Source organism: Salvelinus alpinus, chromosome 23 (assembly GCF_045679555.1).
Source record: "Salvelinus alpinus chromosome 23, SLU_Salpinus.1, whole genome shotgun sequence".
Lineage (NCBI taxonomy): Eukaryota > Metazoa > Chordata > Actinopteri > Salmoniformes > Salmonidae > Salvelinus > Salvelinus alpinus.
Genome location: NC_092108.1, coordinates 25,216,342 through 25,239,374, shown reverse-complemented (window position 1 = coordinate 25,239,374; position 23,033 = coordinate 25,216,342). Strand labels below are relative to the sequence as shown.

Below are 23,033 nucleotides of genomic sequence, written 5' to 3'. Positions count from 1 at the left end.
ACGTCAGCACAAGAACTGTTTGTTGGGAACTTCATGAAATGGATTTCCTTGGCCGAGCAGCAGAAGCAGTAAAAAACGCCTTCTCTGGAGTGATGAATCACGCTTCACCATCTGGCAGTCCGACAGACGAATCTGGGTTTGCCGGATGCTAGGAGAACACTACCTGTCCCAATGCATGGTGCCAACTGTAAAGTTTGGTGGAGGAGGAATAATGGTCTGGGACTGTTTTTCATGGTTCCCCTTAGTTCCAGGAAAGGGAAATCTTAACGCTACAGCATACAATGACATTCTAGACGATTCTGCGCTTCCAACTTTGTGGCAACAGTTTGGGGAAGGCCCTTTCCTGTTTCAGCATGACAGTGCCTCCATGCACGAAGCGAGGTCCATACAGAAATGGTTTGTTGAGATTGGTGTGGAAGAAATTGACTGGCCTGCAGTGAGCCCTGACCTCAACACTATTCGCCCAACATCAGTGCCCGACCGAACTAATGCTCTTGTGGCTGAATGGAAGCAAATCCCAGAAGAGTGGAGGCTGTTGTAGCAGCAAAGGGGGGACCAACTCCATATTAATGCCCATGATTTTGGAATGAGATGTTTGAGAAGCAGGTGTCCACATACCTTTGGTCATGTTGTGTATTTCCTTGAGGGCTCCAGACACTTCAACAAATGGCTCAACTAATCAGAATAGATTTCAATGATTTTTGTTTAACCAGCTGATCAAATGTTCAGTATAATGTGCCCCCCTGTTCCATCACTCCCACCCATCCCGCTCTCAACTCTCTGTGTGTGTGTGTGTGTGTGTGTGTGTGTGTGTGTGTGTGTGTGTGTGTGTGTGTGTGTGTGTGTGTGTGTGTGTGTGTGTGTGTGTGTGTGTGTGTGTGTGTGTGTGTGTGTGTGTGTGTGTGTGTGTGTGTGTGTGTGTCCATCCACTGGCCAGCTCTGGCAAAAACTGAAGCAGACATGGAGGCAGTATGAGAATGTGTGTGAGTGAGAGAGAGGTGGAGTGGGTGGAAAGGGAGGAGGGAGGAAGAGGGAGGGATCAGCGAGGGAGGCAGCCCCAGCACAGCCACAGTGGGAGGACTATCCCATGCCAGGACTTGTGTCTGCGGCAGCACCTAGCAGCCTTCACTGACTGAAAGAAGTGTGTTGGGGGTTGAGTGGAGCAGAGCAGTGCAGCAGTTCAGGAACAGAGCAGGGCTTCCATTTTAACACGGCCAACAGAAGCCAACAGCCAGTAGTAGGAGTCAGCTGCAACAGCCTGGGAGGGAGCAGCAGTGGGGGAGGCAAAGCCGGACAAGTGAGCTCACAGAAGTGCCTCTGATCACCCTGCAACCGCATTCCAGCACAGGAGAATGAGCCAGTCAGCCTCCTCTAAGCCTGTGTGACGGGACCTAAACTAAACCTCATCTTCTCTTCTCTTCTTTGCCTGGACATTATCACCCTCCTCTTTTTCAGCAGTGTCTGACTGACAAGGGATTTCAAAGGAAGAAGGAGAATAAAAGTTCCTATTTTCAGTTTTGAAACGGTAAGGTTTTAAGTAGTTTATAGTGTTTTACTTGCAGGGGAGATGGTTTTAGTGTTGTGCTAGTACTTCAAATCAGTTCTGGAGTAGTTTCATGCAGTCTGGTGATGTTATCAATGCTTCTCTCTTTATCCTGTGGTTCAAGCACATTTCATTCAGTGGAATTCATTCAAAATATAAAATGGGGGCATTGCTTAGTCTTTATTTACTTTGGCTCTGTGCCCTACTTGTGTGTGTGTGTGTGTGTTTGTGTCTGTCTGTGTGTGTGTGTGTATGTGTGTGTGTCAGCGGGGGGGCAGGCGGAATTCTGAAGAGAGAGAAGGGGGTCATTCAAACTCAACGTGCAGTGTGGGTGTGATTTCTTTGAATGATACAGTGAGTGTTGTTAATTAAAAAACCATGATCTCTTCATCAAGCTTTGGCTGCAGCTTTTCACACAGTGAGAGAATCGCGCCACTGTGAATGTCCTACTGGTTAAGCTTTCTTTTGTATTGGTTTGGTACTCCATGATATTTGGGGCTTTGCTGTGCTGGAGACCTTTCAGAGCTAGCATAGTCCTCAATGAGTCTGCAGCATTTTTTTTTCATTATATCATTTACTAAATTTGTTGAATGGCTGGTCTGCTGGGAGGAAGAAAAGATGGAAAGCGAAAGAGAGATATACGTATTCTTCAAGCCACAGCTTCTGCATGGTATTCCAGGCCTCAGGGCTGCACTTTTTAGGCAGCCATTGTTGATGACATGTACAAGAGTCCCTCTTACCTCACATTGGCTACACCCTCCTCCTTACCTGTCTAGATATCTCAATTTCTCTCCTTCCTGTAGCTATCTATCTTTAAAACAAACAGAAGAAAAGCTCTACTGCACCATGAACACACACATAAGAACACACACATACAGATCATGTTTAACTATCAATAGGAACTGTGAGACAAGTGTAGAAAGAAACAATTCTCTTCTCTGTCTCTCTCTCTCCTTTGAATAAAGAGAGATTACAAAGAGCTAGCTGAGAGACGGATGGATAGGACCCTGATAATGTGGTTTGGAAGAAGGCTAGTGTGTGTACAGTAAGCTAAGTAGAAAAAGGCATTCTGTTCTTCACAGGGCAGGGACTGACTGTAGGGCTGAGGGCTGCTGGGACAGTATAGTGTCACAGAAAGGAGCAGCTAGCCACACAGCACACATATGTAAGCCATTAGCCAGAGTGAAGAGAGGGAGAGCAATGAGAGAGAGAGAAAACGGGAGTGTAATCCATTTTGGAACGCATTCCTCTATGACCTTGGGAACGAAGGTGGTAATTAGGTGGTGCTTTAGGAGGCTGGTGGGTGCTGCTGCTGCACACAGATTCACCCAGAGGCAGGGAAGCAGCTCGCTTTCATTTCCCTTCAAAACATCCTGTGAAAATGAGACACAACTATATGTTTGAGTTCCAGAATTGCTAAATAAACAGCATTAAAAATATCCCCTTTTCTCCAGTTCCCCCTCCTGCTGCTTTTTTCCCTACAGATTCCACCGTTTTGTTTATTTCGGCCCTTCGGTGTTGAATGGGCCTCAAAGCCACAGCGTAAATGCATGGAGCGAGACAGGAAACAGGCAGAACAAACTATGGCCTCTTCTCCCCAAAGCCACTTCATCCATCCAGTCTGTTATGTTGTTGTGGGAGATGTTATCCTCCCTGACTGTTTAAAGTGCGCTGCTGCTGCTTCTATAAGAGCATGCATGGTGCTCTGTCTGACTGACTGATGGGAATTAGGGTGGGTTATTAGATGGTGTCCAGATTTGAATGCTAAATACCTTCAGGAGCCCACAGTCTATGCAAACTAGCAGTAGCACTGAGAAGTGATATGCCGCACCACAAGCAAAGAACATGCAGTGTTGAGGTGAAGAGTTGAACCTCAGCCATACAAAACTAAAGCGCAGGCTCAGCTATGCCAACCTTCCATATTGTGCTATACACTCCCTATAAAATAGAGTTGGACAAGAAAGACACAAAGACAACATTGGAAACAATATAAGAATTCCAATACTCCATTGAACTCATATGCTTGTTTGCAGAGGCCTTAACTCTGTGACCCAAAGCCAGCGGAGATCCTACTAGTACTAAAAGGTGAAGTGACAGGTTGCAAATTACATATGACAAGGGCCTATTTAAAAACATTCCACCTTAACAGTCTCCCCATAAGCAGCCGGACTTCCTGAAACGTTAAAAAACATGTTTGGTGTGGCTGAGGGTCGAAGACAAACATCTTAGAAGATCATGAATGTGTCCCTGGCTGCCGGACCAAACACACGGACTCCCAGAGAGACAGTAGGCTACGTGTGGCTGGTTTTTACATTGGTCCACAGCACAGCCAAGTCCTCCCATGCTGGGCTGTACTAAGCCATATCCTCCCTTGCAGAAATATCACATTTTGTTTATCTAGCTTTCATCCTTCATTCCACTATTCATAAATGGAAGTATGGCACATTCGACTTGTTAATACCATATAAACTTTAGGTCCTGGTGGAGAGGCTGACTCTACTTTATTGACCATAGATTTGGGTTTTGGCAATGTTTGGTTCAGAGAGAACTGGGAGTTTCTTTTCTGGAGTGTTAAGTTGGTGGAGATCCGTCTGCTCTACTTTTCACCACTGGAACATATTTTGGTTTAATGTGACCATGGTGAATTCTCAACTAACCCAATAATGGACTGCACTGCCACAAACTGTCAGTCATGAACCAAGGCCAGCCAATAGGAACACTTCTAAATTTGATGTTTTGAGTCAAGGAATGGAACTTACCACGAGCCAGCCAAGGGGTGATTGTTGGCCATCACATGTTGGCAATATATCCTAAGAAAGTAATAGTGTGGTGAACCAACATCCAATGAGGAATATTAGCTACGCCTGAGCAGTCAAATGATTGAGTAGACGGTGCCTATTTGTTGCCAACTACTAACCCATTGATCTTTAAATCATGGACTTTGTTCACTACATTCTTTCCCTGTTCAATACCTCCCGTATTTATTGACTGATCTACTGGTCCATTGAAATATGCCTAATTTAATAAGACATGGCTGTTATTGTAGTTATTGATCTGGTTTCTGGCCAGACACTGCTGTTGAAATAGTACCTGCTTGGTAAGTCAGGATATATGAATGATATTTACCAATAATACAATGATTAGGACTTCTAAAGATGGCCAGCTGTGGTAGTAAGCACTGTGGACTTTATGGCTGCAGAGTGAGTTTTATCCCCTCCGTGTGGTTTTAGACACTGTCTTTAAAGGATTATACTGCTTCCCTCACCTTAAGCTGTTTCATGTGCTGCTCCTTTTCCCTCTACACCAAGGACTCCCTCTCTCGGTTTTTCCATTCCTTTAACAGCCATAGTTTATGCTTGTTTCACTTCTCTTGAGTTTCATCCACATCTAATGCTTAATTTCAATATCCATCCATATATATGGTGTTTCTTAAGAAATCACTCTCACAGTCACACATACACACAGTCTCCACTCCATCATGATCACCCCAATGTGCCTTTCATGGAAAATGTAACTGAGGATTCTGAAGACGTGTAGCAACCGGACTAATAACATACAAACAAAACTTGGATGTCTTAATTGGACTTTGTTGCTGTCGTCCAGCCCTATTATCCCAATTGGATGACTTTATTATTTGTGACAGGCCAGAATGCCTTTTTTGTTTTTTGTCAACCATTGTCACCAACATGTGCTTAAAAATGAAAACAACCATGATGTCACTGTTCACATGATTGGGCCATGTTTCCATCCTCTGAGGCTGACCAACATTGATTACTAGTTGGTGGATTTTATCCTCAGCATGTCAACAGCGCTCAGTGTTTCCTCTGCGTAGGCTGTCACTGTGAATAAGAATTTGTTCTTAACTGACTTGCCTAATTAAATAAAGGTTAAATTTAACTCCCCTGCAATTTAAGATGGAATATTCCATGCAGTGTCAACTACAGCCAGGTGAGAGGTGTAGTTTCCAGGACTGATCAGGGCTGGGTATCAATAATCTGAGGTGGTACCTCTCTTCACCTCAGACCTCTCCTTCATGATGACTGAAAGAAAGGAAACCATTGGAGACTATTGAGACGCAGTCCCAGGCCTCACAGTGCTGAGTGATATATATACATCTAAGCCTCGCTGACAGCGCCCACGCACCACAGCCCAGCCAGCATTTACCCATACCTCCAGGGGCTGTGTCAGCCAGGGGTTTCAGAGTAGACACACCTAAATCCCCTAGAATCCTTACCTACACTAGTATACCTGTTTCAGCTTGTTCTCTATGAAGCCTGCTGCTGGCAACCTACTTTTCAAACACCACTCTGCTTAGCTTAGGCCTACGCCTTCTCATCCGCCATTACTCTACTGTCTACTCCCAGTCATTGTGCCATGGGTGGGCTGTGCTTTCCGATCCTTAGCTCGGCTGCCTGGGATGGTTGTTGTGTTATGCCCTTGTGGCCGAGCGCCATGCACTGAACCAGGAACAAAAGCACTCCTTGTAAATTAAAGAGCAATGATCTGTAGTGCATGCTGGGGCAAGTCGCTGCTGTTTTCCTGACGTGACTGATGAGAGACAGAAAGGGACTATGGGAGAGAGAGGTTTAGTTGAAAGGAACTACCGCAGTGTAGAGTATGTCTGGATGATTTATATTGATATGTGATTGAGTATAAAATTATGGAGTTTTAGGATTACATGAAATAGATGAGTAGGTTTCCCTAACTTCTTTAAAATATCTGTGCTCACTTCGGAATGTAGATTTGTCATCAGGTATACTCTGAAATATGTTTTGATGTATCTAATAGACTGCGTTTTGGAAATGAAAACATCTCAATTGAAAAAAAGTAGGATAGTCTTTATAAAATAATGAATGTAGGCCTACCCTCCATAGAGCTTCATGGGATGAGGAAGACTTTGCCCACATTGATTCTATCAAATACCTTATCAAGGGCTGACTATCAAACACAGACTTTAACCTCAAACAGACTTTCAACTCAAACAGACTTTAACCTCAGCGTTTTGAATAACTTTATTAAGTACAGTGAAATGTCTTTCTTGTGAGCGCTTTACCCCAAATAAAGTCATCAACATCAATGTAGCACTAAAAGTAACAGAAACACACATACAGGGTCAGTTCCAATAGCATATTTACAATGTGCAGGGATACTGGAGTGATAGAGATAGATACAGTACTGTATTTATAAGGGGTAAGTTGACTAGGCATCAAAATACATGACAAACAGAGTGTATGTGATGTTTGTGTGTGAGTGTGTGTGCGTGTGTGTAGAGTCAGTATAAATGTTATTTGTGTGAGCAAATTAAGTGTGCGTTTGCGTGTATTTGCGTGTGTGTGTTTGCATGTATGTGTGTCTGTGTTTGTGTGTTGGAGCGTCAGTGTGCGTGAGTGTGTAGAGTCCTTTGAGTGTGCATAGAGACAGTGCAAAAAAATGTAAAAAATACAAGGGTCAACTCAGGTAGTCCGTGTAGCCATTTTGTTCTCTATTTGACAATCTTACGGCTTGGGGATTGAAGGTTAAGTACTGGTGGTTACCCATCTCCTCTCTCTGGTACTATGCTCCACCACTGAAAACACAACCCTCAAGTGTTGGCCGGTCAACCGTTTCATACATTTCTGATAGACAGTTTTTCCTGCAGCTCCCGGAGAAAATGGACATACCCTGCTATTACACTAACTGCAGACCCTTGTGACACCCCCTACACACACACACATGCACACACGCACACACACACGCACACACACACACGGCCCCTTTTCATTCTTCTCCGAGGGGTTTAAGCCCCTGGGTGCAGTAGTCCACGGCCCCCTGGTTTTACGGTCCTGGCCCCTTTCTCCAGAGTCCTTCAAAGTGTTTGACTTTAGCCTGCAGTCACTTCAGACTTGATTACAGTTTTTAACAATCACTTTGGCACTAATTTCAGAACCTTGTGGTCCTTTTCCAAAACTCTAGACACAAAACTCAAAACGGTCATCACTTGTAACACTGGCTGTCCAATGTTCAAAACATTGCATTGTGCATTCTTATCGTTAAAGAAACCTTGTACTTGCAGAATCATCGGTTCAAATAACTCATTTATTATGAAATACCATAGGACCATTCATTTAGATCACCCACACACAAGATACCGATAGTTTCACTGTGTAGTTGTTCGTACAATCATTCAATATTTTAGTACAAAATATGTGATACATGTTTCATTATGCTACTACATGTAAATGCATCACTGTAAAAGGACTAGTAGAGAGAATACTACAGACACAGTGGAATCATTGAACAAAATATGAAATTCATTGATGAAATACAATAAAATCACAACATAGGTTTCTTTGAATCAAAGCAAAAATAATTTGCTACAAAAAAAGAAAAAACAGTTAAAGGTCAACTGCAGTGTTCCTCGCCTGGCTTACTGTAAAAAGCAAAACAAAAGATTGATTACTGTACTTCTATATTTCCCTCAACCCTGTCTTGTGGATTTGGCCACAGGTTCTCATCCACATCACAATGGATGTTTTCATTAGCCAAACATCTTGGGAAGAATCTTCAGGCATGGCGAATCCAGGCCTGACACTGGTCTGCCATGATGTCATTGCATGCGTCATCCATGGCCTGGAGAAGGGTGGCTTGTTCGTGAGGGCGCCTATCATATACCTTCAACCTCCATGTGGAGAAAAATTCCTCAATCGGGTTAAAGAAAGGAGAGTATGGGGGTAAGCACAGGGTGGTAAATTGTGGATGGGCCTGAAACCATGCTTGCACCATTTGAGCATGGTGGAACCTGACATTATCCCACACAATGACATAGGTCATGCCATCAGCTCTAAAGACCTGATTTAGCTCATCAAGGACGGTTACATTCGAACAGCGAATCATGTGGCTGCCTGCAACTCAATATATAGAGTATATAGAGTAGAGAGCTTTAGATGTTGTTCGACCAAACATTAGAACGGGCAAGATGCGTAATCTAAGCAACTTTGACCCTGGTATGATTGTTGATGCCACACATGGTGATTCCAGCATCTGAGAAACAGCTGCCTTCCTGGGATTTTTACGCACTACAGTCTCTAGAGTTTACAGAGAATGGTGCAATAAACAAAACACATTCAGTGAGCGGCAGTTCTGTGGGCAAAACCACCTTGTTAATGAGAGAGGTCAGAAGAGAATGTCCAGACTCATTCAAGCTAACAGAAAGGCCACAAACGCTCAAATAACAGCTGTTTAAAACAGTGGTGTGCAGAAGGGCATCTCTTAATGTACAACACCGTGAATAATTCAGGCTGTTGTGGAGGCAAAAGGGGGTCCTACCCAGTACTAGATAGATGTACCTAATAAAGTGGCCGGTGAGTGTACAGTAATGTCAAATCTGAAAACATGGTCTGGAAAAGTGGTACATGGGACCATAGAAACAGTGTCTGATAAAGAATGATGATGAAATATTACATCCATAGATAATGTAGTCCAATTGGTTCATGTTCCACGGTAATTGGTGTCAATGGATCTCGTTATCCTGAAACTTTCATGATCTAAACATGGAATATTGTTCGTCAGTTTCCGTAAAACTATGCATTAAGAGTAACGCAACAGTTACTTATCATTTTGAGCAGTTGTATCAATTGATAGTTAGATCATTGTAATGAAATGAATAGACAGTCATCTCAGATGTAATGTGTGAATTGCATTTTGAATTGTGTTTTGAATGTTGAATGTTTGATGTTATGTTGTGTCATTTTGAACATGTGATTTTAGTTCAATGAACAAATGATCTTAGCTTTATGTGTATTGTATCCAAGCAATTGGAAAAAAAATTAGAGTTTTGAAAAATGTACATTTTGATCATTGGTTGTGAGTTTTGTGTCTAGAGTTTTGAAAAATGACATCAAGGTTCCGAAATTAGTGCCATAGTGATTGTAAAAAACTGTAACAGGCACATTCAGGCCTTTTCACTGTTAATCACAACAAACAATCAGGTGACCGGACTGAAACCCGACATTTCGATTCACTCCCTTTATCGTTGGGAGTGTGTGGTGTTGGGGTGGGAGCAGAAATAAATTCCAAGCTGACTATTTGTGGTCATCCTGTTGGTCTAGATTAGATAGACAGGCATGCAATAGACTGACACGTAGATATTGAGAGTTTTGTTGTTTCGTAATTCTATCTCTACACAGCCATGCCAAAGCTATCCCTCTGTGGTAACTAACGTGAAATAAATACTGATCTGAGTGTGTTGTGAACTTATGAAACTTCTTTCGGTTTGATTCCTTACTTTGATTCTCGTTGTTATAAAACTGATAGAATGACCTAGAAATAGAACATGATTCTGATGTGAAAATGATTCCTAGAAGAATTCACGCTGGGATTTGTATTGTGGTATTTTGGATGGATGATCTTCGCAGGGGCGCCAGTTAACTGCCTGCCTGTTGTTTAAAGAATCACTTCCCTATTCCCCAGCTGACAGGAAAGACAGAGCACTAGGCCAAAACACAGATCACAGATGGATAGATAAGAGATGTGTGGATGAGTGGGGGAAGCCTCTCTCTCCCGCTCTCTTTCTCTCTCCCCAGCAGCTACACCGGAAGTTCATGACCATGAGGTCAGAGGAACATGCCATATTTCAGGGCTACACAGCACATGACTGGTTTCAACTGGAAGGCAACGGAGTTTTCATGTTTTCTTTTGTTTCATTGTTGTCGTCTGTCTTGTTTTTACTGGGCGAAATTGAGAATGATTAGTTGGTGACTATTTCCTTGTTTTCATATTCAAAAACAGTTACTTTTTACATGGATTAAATGGAAATTAGGAATACAACTAAAGTGAACATAGAAGTGGAAATAGTGTTTCATCATCATCTGCAGTAACCTATCATGAGGCATAATGGCAGTCAGTGTGGCACCTGTGCAGACAGACAGTTAAATGTAAACAGACGTCCTTCTTTGTCATACAATCTACAGTAGGCCTGTGTTCCTATTGTAGAGGTATCAGTGGGGTGGCAGAGCACAATGGCTGACACCAAGGACTTGGACTTTGCTCATCAAACATTGACTAGAGTGAAAACATGCATCCTGTCAATGGGCAGAGGAAAGTGTGTTGCAGGCCCTGAGGCATCTCTCTCTCTCTCTCTCTCTCTCTCTCTCTCTCTCTCTCTCTCTCTCTCTCTCTCTCTCTCTCTCTCTCTCTCTCTCTCTCTCTCTCTCTCTCTCTCTCTCTCTCTCTCTCTCTCTCTCTCTCTCTCTCTCTCTCTCTCTCTATATATATATATATATATATATATCTCTATATCTCTCTCTATCTCTCCTTCCCTCCCTCCCAACAGGAAGAAGACCCAGATGTGAGAATGGATGAGGGATACGAACTTGACCTGACCTACGTGACTGAGCGCATCATCGCCGTGTCCTTCCCTCGGACATGCTCAGAAGAGATCTACCTCCACAATCTGAAGGATGTCACACGGATGCTCAAGTCCAAGCACGCTGATAACTACCTGGTCAGTTAACACTACTCTTGTGCATGTGTCTCACACCATTCTTCATCTCACGTGTAGTGCATAGACTATTGAGATACCTAGTCCTTTCTGTCTTATTTGACATCTTGTGGCAGACATCATATTTCTATTAGAGTGAGATCATTAAAGTTTATCTAAAGTTTGCTTTGTTTATTTGGTTTAAAGTGTGACTGTTATTCACCCTATGTCATTGTCTCATTGACACATTTTGTGGTTTCTAGAGAAGTGATGTTGACAGGACAAGAGCCTACTTTAACCTCAGCTCAACCATTTAGTGTGGAGTGCTGTGAAGCCTTCTTTAGTTCATATGGGAAAGAGGAAGTGAAAACAGTTGAAACAGTTACTTTTTAATAAGATAGTTATAAAAGGCATATAATAAAATTGCAACATAAATGTATGTATTCATGTGTACATATATTTTTTCTTTCTAGATTATCAACCTGTCGGAGAAGAGACATGATCTCTCTAAAATGAACCCTAAGGTAAAGCAACCATACTGTCTTTTTACAAATGTGCAACATAAACAAAACATAGGGCAGGACACGAGGTGCTGAAGAGATACAGGTATCAACAAGCTGCAGAATGACTCGGCTGTATTTGCTATAGCTAAATCAATGAATATAAGTGGCCACATGGATCTCAAACTTATATGTTTGAACAACTGTCTCACTAGATGACCCTTTGATTTAGAAAGGCTGTCTCTAGGATTTCTGGAGACTCTGTGCGTGCTAAATAGATTGTTTAGGTTGTATAGAGGTTTTATTGATTAGAACTATCTATAACAGAGTGTGTGTGACTTACCTTGTGTTTGCAGACTCTGGACACGGGCTGGCCTGACCTGCATGCCCCTCCTCTGGATAAGATCTGTACCATCTGTAAGGCCATGGAAGGCTGGCTCAACGCTGACCCTCTACATGTGGTGGTCATACACTGCAGGGTGAGCATAAACATCATCACTCTGTCATCACCCTCTCATCATCTCTCAGTTATTTTCTTCTGGACAAAGATCACTTGTCTCACCGTATCATATAAAGTCACTGTCCAGTAAAAAATCGAACTTATTTAAATTCTGTTAACTCATACCCAAATAATGTTGTTGACTTGTCTCATACTATTTGTGGTCAAAGCATACATTTGAGCAAAAAAACACTTCAAAAACACAACCTCAAACTTATCTCAAACAGACCATTTCCAAATGTTTTGCTATTTCCTCATGCTGCTGAGGAAATAGCAAGCATGTACAATCAGCTGTGAACTCGCATGAATATTTTTAATGACCGGTATACGCCCACACCATTCTATAGTTGGGGTATGCCCACACCATTCGAACACAGTGTTTATTTATAATCTAATAACACTACCTGTTACTGTTGCAAATGATTATGCCTAAGCATTGGCACACAAATATGAATGAATTTGACATCTTGTCTCTGTCTTGTATTTCAGGGTGGGAAAAGCAGAATTGGAGTGGTCATCTCATCGTTCGTGCATTTCACTGACATATCTGCCAGGTAACTGCTGCAAAAAATGCCATCTCATGTAGCTTTTTATCAATATTTTCATTTATTGAGGTTTAGCATTGTGAAATATGACTTCACTCTAACCAAAATATCTGACCTCAGGAGTGAGTAGCACTGATTGAATGTTTGGGTCCAAACTCCTTGTCAACTCCAACCAAATGTCTCAGATAAATATAGGCCTAGAAACAAAGTTAATCTATTTCACTGTCTGACCACTACTGGCCCACTCAGCCCTTTCACTGAATTCCACAGTAATTCAGAATGTGAGTCAAACAATCAATACTTATGGTTGTGGGATCAAAGGCAAGCCACAAGTCATGAGTCACGCTTACAGAATTACACACTCTGAATCAACATAGACAATACTAGACAGTCATGACAGTCAGCTTATGACAGAAACTGCCGTTTATCACAAAGATCAATGTAATTTTCCCTGAATGGAGCTGGAAATTAATTTAGCAATTAAATATGAGTTTCAGTAAGGCACTTGAGTAGAAAATAATTTCCCCTCGAGCACATGCAGTTCTTCTAAGTGGATAAAGTTACACAAACAAAGATGAAAGTCATTTACACTCTGAAAGGATATTCAGAGCAGCTGCAACTCAGCTAATCCCTAAAGTCAAGAACTGACTGCAAACATTTAGCGAGAAAGTGGTTTATAAGGTGAAGGGAAGTGCTGTGTGTGTTTGTGTGTGTCTTGTCTTATGCGCTTATGGAGATCCTTTCTGCAAACAGCCCCCGTGTGATATGGGTACACATTGGCCCAGGCCTTGCTGGGGCAGGCCAATCAACGTGGGAGATAGTGGGGAGAGAGAGACTGATAAAGAGGGAAGGGGAGAGAGAGAGTAGAACAGAAAAAGAGTGAGGACGGTGAGGGAAGGAAAGAAAGTGAGGGGGAAGAAGAAGAGAGGCAGAGAGGCAGGGGGAGTTAGAGGGAGATATATGGTGGGGGAAGGAGAGAGATGGAGAGACAGATGAGGAAGAGAGAAAAAGACGGAGAGAGAGACCTCTAGTGAAAAGCCTCCAGCGCCTGTTGGTTTTAGGCCTGTTGGTACAGCAGTAACTGGGTACACACTCTGACCTCTTTCTCCTCTCCTCCTCTCCTTTTTGTTTACTCTGGATTGACTTTCTCTCTTCATCGCTGTCAGTGTGTGCATGCTCACATGTGTGTGTGTGCGCATGTGTGTATGCGTGTGCATGAGTGCATGTCAGAGAGAAACAGGATATGTATTGAATAAGTGCCAATGTTTGTTTACAGTGTGAGTACCTCTACTCTGTCAGCCAGGAGGGTCTCTGGTATAGGCTGAGGACTTACACTCAGTTCAGTTTAGTTCACTGTTCCCTTATTTAAAACTAAAGGTCTTAACTAAAGCTTACTTACCATCATTGTCAGGAGTGTTTACCCTGTCAGTGCTTAAGCCTAAACAGTAGAGTAAGTCAGTGTTTAAGCCTAAACAGGAGGAGGGTAAGTCAGTGTTTAAGCCTAAACCATGTCTGTGTCTGTCTCACATAGTGCTGATCAGGCCCTGGACCGCTTTGCAATGAGGAAGTACTATGACGACAAGGTCTCAGCATTGATGACACCTTCTCAGAAAAGGTATGGCCTCTTCTCAGGCACAATATTCATCTACTCTCTAGTACTGAGGAAATGCTCATTGTGTGATATGGATGGTGAGGTAAAGGTGTTTTCCCACACCCTCCTTCATCTGCCTCCATTCCTCCCCACCCCTTTACACACACACACACGCACGTGCACACACGCACGCATGAGAACATGCACGCACGCACGCATGCCCACGCGCACGCACACACACGCACACGCACACACACACACACACACACACACACACACACACACACACACACACACACACACACACACACACACACACACACACACACCCCGTTCTGCCCATGTTAGGGCAAGTTCAGGTCCCAGTCCCACCAAGACCAATAGAAAACCTATTGCGTGTCTTGGTCTTGTTTGTCCATTCCCATAGAAAAGGGCCTGTGATAGTCGCTCCATTGTGTGTAATTGAAACAGAATGGGATCCTGTGGTGACCTGGTGCAATCTAATCCTGCTGCATCACACTGAATCCCTGTGACACAGTCACGCTGTGGGCGCCTCATAAAGAATATCCCCATCACAAACACACAGGCTCAATGCATCTCAGAGCGGTCCTTTTCCCATGTGTGCTTCAGTAACTGGGTTGCAATTGTCATGGATGGACTTATCCATTGATGTCAGTGTTGTAAGTGATCTGTTGTTGTCCACTGTAACCTACATGCAAAGGGGTTTAGTTAGTGAGGATCATCTAGCTAGCTATTGTGTGGATTACTATATCTCTTCTATTCTTTCATGCCAGGTATGTTTGGATCCTGAACAGCCTCCTGAGTGGGTCGATGAAAATGAATGCTTCTCCACTGTTCCTGCATTGCATCATTCTTCATGGGATACCCAACTTCAACCCTGCAGGAGGTAACTGAAAACACTCTTTTGTTCACCTATTGGCCGACTAGGAGATACAAATCTAAATATCCCACTCAGTCAATTTGATCACTATGTTGCAGAAAACGTTCCTACAATGCAGGATATTCGAAACTTGTAGTGTATCTGAGTTTTAAAAAGGCTTCTGAAGTTTGTTGTTTTTACTTTGACATTATAGACATGATTTTCCCTTACAAAAAATGTATAAACCCTTACAAAAATGTCCATTCATTATAATCCACATAATAATAAACATTTCCTGTTGCTGCAGGATTATTTTCCTGCTGTGGCAAACTGGCTCAAGTTAAGATCCTACATCTGCAGAAGCTAAAAGTCTGACAAATAACTACCAATAAAATCCCTATGAGGCTATCTAGAAAGAAGTGGGCTTCTCTGAGATCTTGCATGCTATATGAACCTCTCCTTTCACACGGACTGAAGCACACATGTATACACGCACATGCACATATGTAAATACGCACCACAGAATAACTTTTTTATGGTCTGTAGTAAGGGAATCCACACCCATTTTTTTTTTACATAAACAAATGTTTTTTTTACACATTTCAAATAAACAACAAAGACAAACAAACAACAAAAACAAAACAGTCCAAATTTGAGAGGTGCCAGATCCTGTTCCGTCAGGATCCTGTTCAAAATAGGGCAACGGTTCCATCTCAAAAGGGTTATTTTTATGAGATGGAACCAGTGCCCTAATTTGAGCCGGATCCTGACGGAACAGGATCTGGCACCTCTCAAATTTGGACTGTTTTGTTCCGAAACCCATTTGCCAGGATCAGTTCCTCTCTTGGCATGAAAAATAATTGTCACTGTTTGCAATGTAAAAAATTATAATAAAATTTATCAGAGATAATTCAATATGCCTTCTCTGTAATTCTCCTGCCACCTAAAAAACGTAATACGTAATGTGAAAACGTACCTGATATTCTAAGAATTGATTGGTTGGGCAACATTGTAATCTGTATAGACCATTGCTGTGGTGAGAGAGAAGCACACCTGTATCTCTCACAGAACTAGAATGACATTCACTTTCTGTGATCTCTCCCTCTCTCTGCTCTGATAGACACGCGCCTGCAATTCTCATCTCTCCAGCGTTGCACTTCATCATTTATTTCCTTTAGAATCATACACTCTTAGCTAAAAATATGCTATACAGTACCACAAAGGGTTCTTCGGCTGTCCCCATAGGAGAACCCCTTTTTGTTCCAGGTATAATCCATTTGGTTCCAGATAGACCCATTCCACAGAGGGTTCTACATGGAACCCAAAATAGTTCTACCTGGAACCAAAAGGGTTATCCTATGGGGAAGGCTGCAGAACCCTTTTGGAACCCTTTTTCTGAGTGTAGCTGGAGGAAGGGTGCTGGAGGTGTCGCAGCACCCCTGATAAATTGAAATACATTTGCCAAAGTTATATAATTACTGCTGTCTGTTCAGAAAGAAATGAAATCATTCTGAATACCACACCAGGATTAGACCTATAATTTAGCCACAGATCAAAACGTTTAAACTTTTTTGCCTAGCTGCAGATTGTGTGTAGCCCAATCACAAGGCATGCCTACAGTCTGGAACGTGCGGCAAATCTGTCAGTGAACAGCATGCAGCCAAAACAGGCTTTTTGCAATATTTCAAATAGCCAAACATTGCGGTAAAACACAGGTTTGAAAGCAAATGGATTCTGCTGAAAAGAGAATCTGTCTATTCTGTCTGTAGGCTACCAAATATGTGATCAACTTTTAAATAGGCCTATTGAGCGAACAGCATTGTTTAACAAAGTAGAACAAGAGAGACATAGGCTTTTGGCATGAGCGCATTGGCCATCGGCGGTGGGTGAGCTCAAATCAAATCAAAGTTTATTTGTCACGTGCACCGAATACAACAGGTGTAGAACTTACAGTGAAATGCTTACGTACAGGCTCTAACCAATAGTGCAAAAAAGGTATTAGGTGAACAATAGGTAAGTGAAGAAATAAAACAACAGTAAAAAGACAGGCTATATACAGTACCGAGGCTATAAAAGTAGCGAGGCTACATACACACACCGGTTAGTCAGGCTGATTGAGGTAGTATGTACATGTAGATATGGTTAAAGTGACTATGCATATATGATGACCAGAGAGTTGCAGCAGCGGAAAAGAGGGGTTGGCGGGTGGTGGGTGGCGGAACACAACAAGATAGATAGCCTGGTTAGCCAATGTGCGGGAGCACTGGTTGGTCGGCCCAAATCAAATCAAATGTTACTGGTCACATACACATGGTTAGCAGATGTTATTGCGAGTGTAGCGAAATGCTTATAACGCTGCGCATCATTGGGTGAGTCAGTGAAACTGGAAAGCTTTTTTACACTATAATTTTCTCCTCATATTGTACAATATGTCTCCACACACACAGGCCAGGTTGTTTTTATTGATCTCAGATTCTCAATTTGTGAGGTATTTAAAAAGATCATGCTGAAGTCTCCAGTCATCTTAAACTATGTAGAATTATGTAAAAGGATACATTTTTCTCAGACCCTCTTCTGCAAGCGCCTCTACTCTACTGCTCTATGCCAGCATGCAAAAGCGATGATATGCATGCAATGCTTTATTATAAATATTAATTTATATATTAAATATTAATTTCACTTGTTCATAAATATTAATTTATAATAGCACCCCAGGTCAGCCCCCTCTCGGCTCAATTTACAAATGAAACACTGGATGGAACTACTGGTACAAACCTCTGTTAGAACAGCAGTTGACCACAGTGGAAACATACAGAACATGTTGCATGTGACATGCCTATAGGTTGCTTGAGAGGCTGCCAATGTCACACATGATGCTTACATAGAGATATGCCTAGGAGCATCTTAGAGAGACTGACACAATTTGTCAAGTCGCAAATTGTCAGGTCAGATTTCCTGTGCGTTCTCTGTAACAGCCCACAAGAAGCTTGAGGGAAAGGGTTTATGCCATTTTATTAGCAATACATCTAAGAAATTACGACTAACTGTCACTTGATACCAACATGAATTAATACATGATACAGTATAACATAAATGAATTCATGATGCAGTATATTGATACAATGTCATTTCAAAAGGTCACCTAAGCATAACACTTGTTCATTTTGATCCCCGCTCTTTCTGCTGAATTCCACTCTTTTCTATTTCTCTTTTTTTAAGTGTGTCGCCCATATCTGAAGGTCTACCAGGGAATGCAAGCTGTCTACTCCTCAGGGGTCTAGTAAGCATACGTTTAACAACTTGTTTCCATTCTTTTTCACAATAAGTGATACCATTTTCTTTGAAGCATAATTGGTTGTTGTTCTAATTCACTTTCTGTGAATGTCAGTGATTGGTCATAGACTGTTCTCTCTGATTGGTTGTTTGTCTCTATTACCCAGTCACATTGGGCCTGGACACAGAGACAGGATATGCATCAGTCTGGAACCTGCTCAGCTGCTAAAGGGAGACATAATGGTAAGAACAACTTCTCATAGCATCACATAACATATCCTATGGAATGTACTGGGTATACCATACAAAAAGAATGATGGAAGTCATGATAGATAACATTAACAGAAGACTTACACATTTAAAATGGTAAGAAACATAGCAGATGCCAACAACTGACTTAATAAAGGTCACATGAATACCCACACAAATTGCTGTTACACCCTGTCTCCCCCTGTTCCTGCAGGTGAAATGTTACCATAAGAGTGATGTCACTTGGGAGCGTGAGGTGATCTTCCGGCTCCAGTTCCACACGGGAGCAGTGCAGGGCTACAACCTGGTGTTCGAGAAGGAGGACATGGAGACTGCCAATAAAGGTATACACACACACACACACCTGGAACGGCCTAGAGAATGTCTCTGTTGGACTTCATTTTCCTTTATAAAAACCACATATGCAGCATCATTCATCTTTCCGTTGCGTTCCAACGCAGCCACACTCACAGCATTCCTTTGTGTTGACTCTGCAGAACCTAGATTTCCTGATTACGGGAAAGTAGAGCTTGTGTTCTCCGAGGGCCCGGAGAAGATCCCAGGTATTTTTCTAACTCCTTAACCCAGTTAATAAAGCAGGAGGGTTTGAAAACCTCCAGACACATGGTGCTTTCACTACCTAGCTTCCCCCTCGATCCCCCCTCCTTCCCCCTCTTCCCCCTGCCGAGATGAGGATGTGGAATTCCGTAGAGGGGAAATGTAGTGTGAAGTGTGTACTGACAGATAGGTAAAAGAGCATAGCATGCCCTGCCTCCCAGCCCCACAGGAGGGCGTGTAGGGAGTGTGTGTTTGTGTGTGTGTGTGTGTGTGTGTGTGTGTGTGTGTGTGTGTGTGTGTGTGTGTGTGTGTGTGTGTGTGTGTGTGTGTGTGTGTGTGTGTGTGTGTGCGTGCGTGCGTGCGTGCGTGCGTGCGTGCGTGCGTGCGTGCGTGCGTGCGTGCGTGAGTGAGTGCGTGCGTGTGCGTGCGTGTGTGAGCTCATGCATGTGTCCGAGCATATGTGTGGTCTACACAACTAGTAAAAAGTAACATTCCTTCACCTCAGTTTGAAGATGAAAACACTCCGGCCACAAATCACTTCTAGGAAAGAAACAAAACAGGCTTCTTTCCAACAGTGTTCCTCAAAAGTTTAAACCTATAAGATTGCCCCACTGATCCCTTGCTGTTGATTGGACCATATAAGAACCATATAAGAGCATCTCAGAGTGAATCCCCGGTTTTGATTGGTCTAGGTGCAGAGCGCTGGCAGAACGGGGCAGACGTCAGTGTGGACTACAACACAGCCGACCCTCTGACACGATGGGACTCCTACCAGAACATCAATGACGGGGAAGGTAACAGCAGTCACTCTGACTTATTTCTCCTCATTACAGTGTGGAAGATACAGCTTCCAATCACTCTAACTTACTATCACATGATCCACCATAACTAACAAACAAGTTCATCCAGTTACCAAGCCATATCTGGGTCAGTAGTATAGCATGTCAGTTTTATGAGTTTTAGGAGGAATTTATCTGCTTACATTGTCCAATGTGCCATTACTAGGGCGTTTTTTCTGATCAGTAAAATCTCTGGGCCACATGTAGGCTATCCCTGTCAGGAGCAACTCCTTAACCAAGCTCCAGTTTAACCAACACAGGTACACTCAGGTAAAACCAATCAAACCGCATCTGGTTCAGTCAGTGCTTATTTTTTATAAATGAATGAATGGATCATTCCTTAGAGAGCCAACCCACTGGGCACAGATGTCAATTCAGCATCTTTTCCACGTTGGTTCAACATCATTTCTTTGAAATCACATGCAAACAATGTTGATTCAACCAGTCCGTGCCCAGTGGGAAGTGATAACTGCAGTATTTTTTCCAGTGAAACAGATCTCTCAGCAACCCTGTAAACGTCATGCTAGTCTCAGTACTGCAGAGCATGACAGATTCATAGTCCTATGCGCTGGTTGGCCCACCTCATTCTGTACTGTATCATATAGGGACCACAGCGTGATTACATTAACATACACACAGTCAGTCGTCACTTGCCTGGTTTATGTGGCAGTGGGACCCATTACTCATAAGAAAGATTTGCACCAGGGCAAGTTGTATGGAAAAATTCTTTATTTACTGTGGCGAACAGAGGATATGAAGGATAGCATCTCCTTTTGATGAACCAAAGGCACATAGATTCTCATACTGCTAAGAATGGCCATGTCAATCTCAGCTTGGGTTAGGGTTAGGAAAATTCTAGTGAGATGTTTCAGTAGGTCTTTTGGGTTGTTATTTGCTAGCGACGGAATAGTGCTGCTACCATAGGGCATACAGCAAGCCAGGGGTCATAGAGAGAACGGGTAGTTCCCCAGAGATTTCTGTTGTTGTTGTAGTATCAAATTAATAGGCATGCTTCAACCAACCCACTCACGCGGGCGCGGGTGTGCTCTCTCTCTCTCACACACACACACGCACGCACGCACGCACGCACGCACGCACGCACGCACGCACGCACGCACGCACGCACACACACACACACACACACACACACACACACACACACACACACACACACACACACACACTGTCAGGGCGTCCCCTCCTAGCTGTGGTGGTTGCTGCTCTGCCAAATCTCTCTTCCCAACTGCGGAATTCACAACAACCTCCCAGAATAGAGCGATATGGTGGCATTAAACCATGAATCCACCCAGGCCCGTTATACAATAAGCATTTATATATAACACCCATAGAAGCCATTTGATGATAAAGACAATTTGTTATATTGCTTTATTTAACTCAACTACACAACTTTTATGTTTGAAGTGTTAGATCAAGAGTCTCTGGGCGCGTAATGAAAGAGCACATTTTTTAAATTAAAATATTAATTAAAGGCATACAACAACAGCCTAAACAAAAAATAAAAGTGTTGCTTTGAGGCATTCCTGTGGAAAATGTACAGCCTTGTTCTCTCATGTAAACTCTAGATTGGAGAGGAAAAACTGGGAGCTCTACAGGAATTCAGCAGCTACTTACCAGTCCATTGGCAACTCCCAGTGTCCCTCTGACTAGCTGACAATCAGTGGGTTAAGGGAAGGAGGAAGTACTCTTGCCATTTTAAAGACTGCTTACCACCTCAGTGTTATGTATGTGGAAAGGCAACATCATTTACTTCAATGGCTTTTTAAATCTAATCTATTTGAAATTTGGGTTGATCTTCTAATTAAGTATTGTGTTTGAGTATACCATGGTGGAATGATCTTTAATGAGGGATATAAGAATAGGTCCTTTAGAAAGAAATCCTTATTGATATAGCTGTTGTTATTGTATCAATCAATTAGATTTCTTTACCAGGATTTTCTTTCCAGGATTTTCTTTTACACAATACTTTACCTCACACAACTTACTGGAAACTGAACTACTCTTTCCTGGGTAAATGTCCTCTCCATCAACAGAAACAAATCCAGCCAATGTTTGTTTTGTTTTTTAGAAACTCACTTCCCGTGTACATGAATCACGGGGTGTCCCTGTAATCATTACCAGGTGTGTCAACAACCGCCTTTGAGCCTATTCGCAGATAAAGCCTAGACCACAGTAGACTTCTCCAGTACTGAGGGCTCCCATCTCTCTCAACTCTGTTTCTGCCTCTAGCTCCCGGTGTGTGAGTCAGTGAGTCAGTGAGTCAGAGCAGAGCCATTTAACAGGCCAGCTGGATTAATGAGGAATGTTTTAGCTGAGGGCTGTCTGGCTGGGCCCCAAACGGAAGCCTTAAAGGGAAGATTGCAGAATTAGGTTGCCGTTAATTAAACATTCTGATTTGCTTCATCCTTCCAACTAAATGTCCCAATATGACATATCACTTTACATTTGCAATTTGGGAGAAATGTGTATTTTATCAGAATTTGACTGAAGTTATGGAAGAACATTTTTCAGAAATCTGACATAAAGAGGAGCACTAGAGGAGCAGGGCGAAACTGTCCACATAAGACGGTAAAGACCCACATCATGCAGTCCTACTATTGTTTTTGAAAAAATATTTTGGCACTCTGAATAAAGGGAACATCTGACCATATCCTGTGATTTATTTATTCTCTATTCTTTTTTTTGAAAACACATACAGCTCGCAGGCTTTTATCATAGCCCTTTTACACCCCTGGCTTACCCCTACTAGCTTACCACTAGCAGCCTTGAAACACATCACTTATTAGCAGTTCAGCACATCAGCATTTCTCCTACTGTTAGATATTAGACATTGAAAGTTTATAGCCAAACTGGCTAAAACTCTGTTGTTGGCCGATGGTAGCTATAGCTAGCCACATGCTAACCTGCGTGCTACCAAACATTGGCTACCATGATATCCTGCAAGTTATATCGGACAATAAAGATCAGTCAGTTTAGCAAAAATAAAGACATACCTTGAAATAAAGAATTACATTAATCCGATTGGTATTTTACATTTTACAATTTACAATTTAAAACATGCAGTATTCTGTTGATGGAGTT

At 42.5% G+C, this 23,033-nt stretch overlaps 1 protein-coding gene across 4 annotated transcripts in view; it reads left to right on the top strand.

Annotated features, from left to right (window-relative positions):
• The first annotated feature begins 1,095 nt into the window (after window positions 1–1,095).
• The window catches only part of LOC139550658 (tensin-3-like), a 68,530-nt gene continuing 46,592 nt past the window's right edge, over window positions 1,096–23,033 (top strand). For 3 of the 4 annotated variants that reach the window (XM_071361682.1, XM_071361681.1, XM_071361679.1), the window contains exons 1-12: window positions 1,096–1,525; window positions 10,854–11,024; window positions 11,474–11,524; window positions 11,857–11,979; window positions 12,489–12,553; window positions 14,076–14,159; window positions 14,930–15,042; window positions 18,235–18,295; window positions 18,456–18,531; window positions 18,752–18,881; window positions 19,035–19,100; window positions 19,788–19,889. In XM_071361682.1, the coding sequence (XP_071217783.1) occupies window positions 10,875–11,024; window positions 11,474–11,524; window positions 11,857–11,979; window positions 12,489–12,553; window positions 14,076–14,159; window positions 14,930–15,042; window positions 18,235–18,295; window positions 18,456–18,531; window positions 18,752–18,881; window positions 19,035–19,100; window positions 19,788–19,889 (1,021 nt within the window). In that variant the 5' untranslated portion in view covers window positions 1,096–1,525; window positions 10,854–10,874. Of the gene's footprint in view, window positions 1,526–10,154; window positions 10,276–10,853; window positions 11,025–11,473; window positions 11,525–11,856; window positions 11,980–12,488; window positions 12,554–14,075; window positions 14,160–14,929; window positions 15,043–18,234; window positions 18,296–18,455; window positions 18,532–18,751; window positions 18,882–19,034; window positions 19,101–19,787; window positions 19,890–23,033 lie in introns of those variants that run through there. The other variant, XM_071361680.1, reaches the window with a different exon arrangement.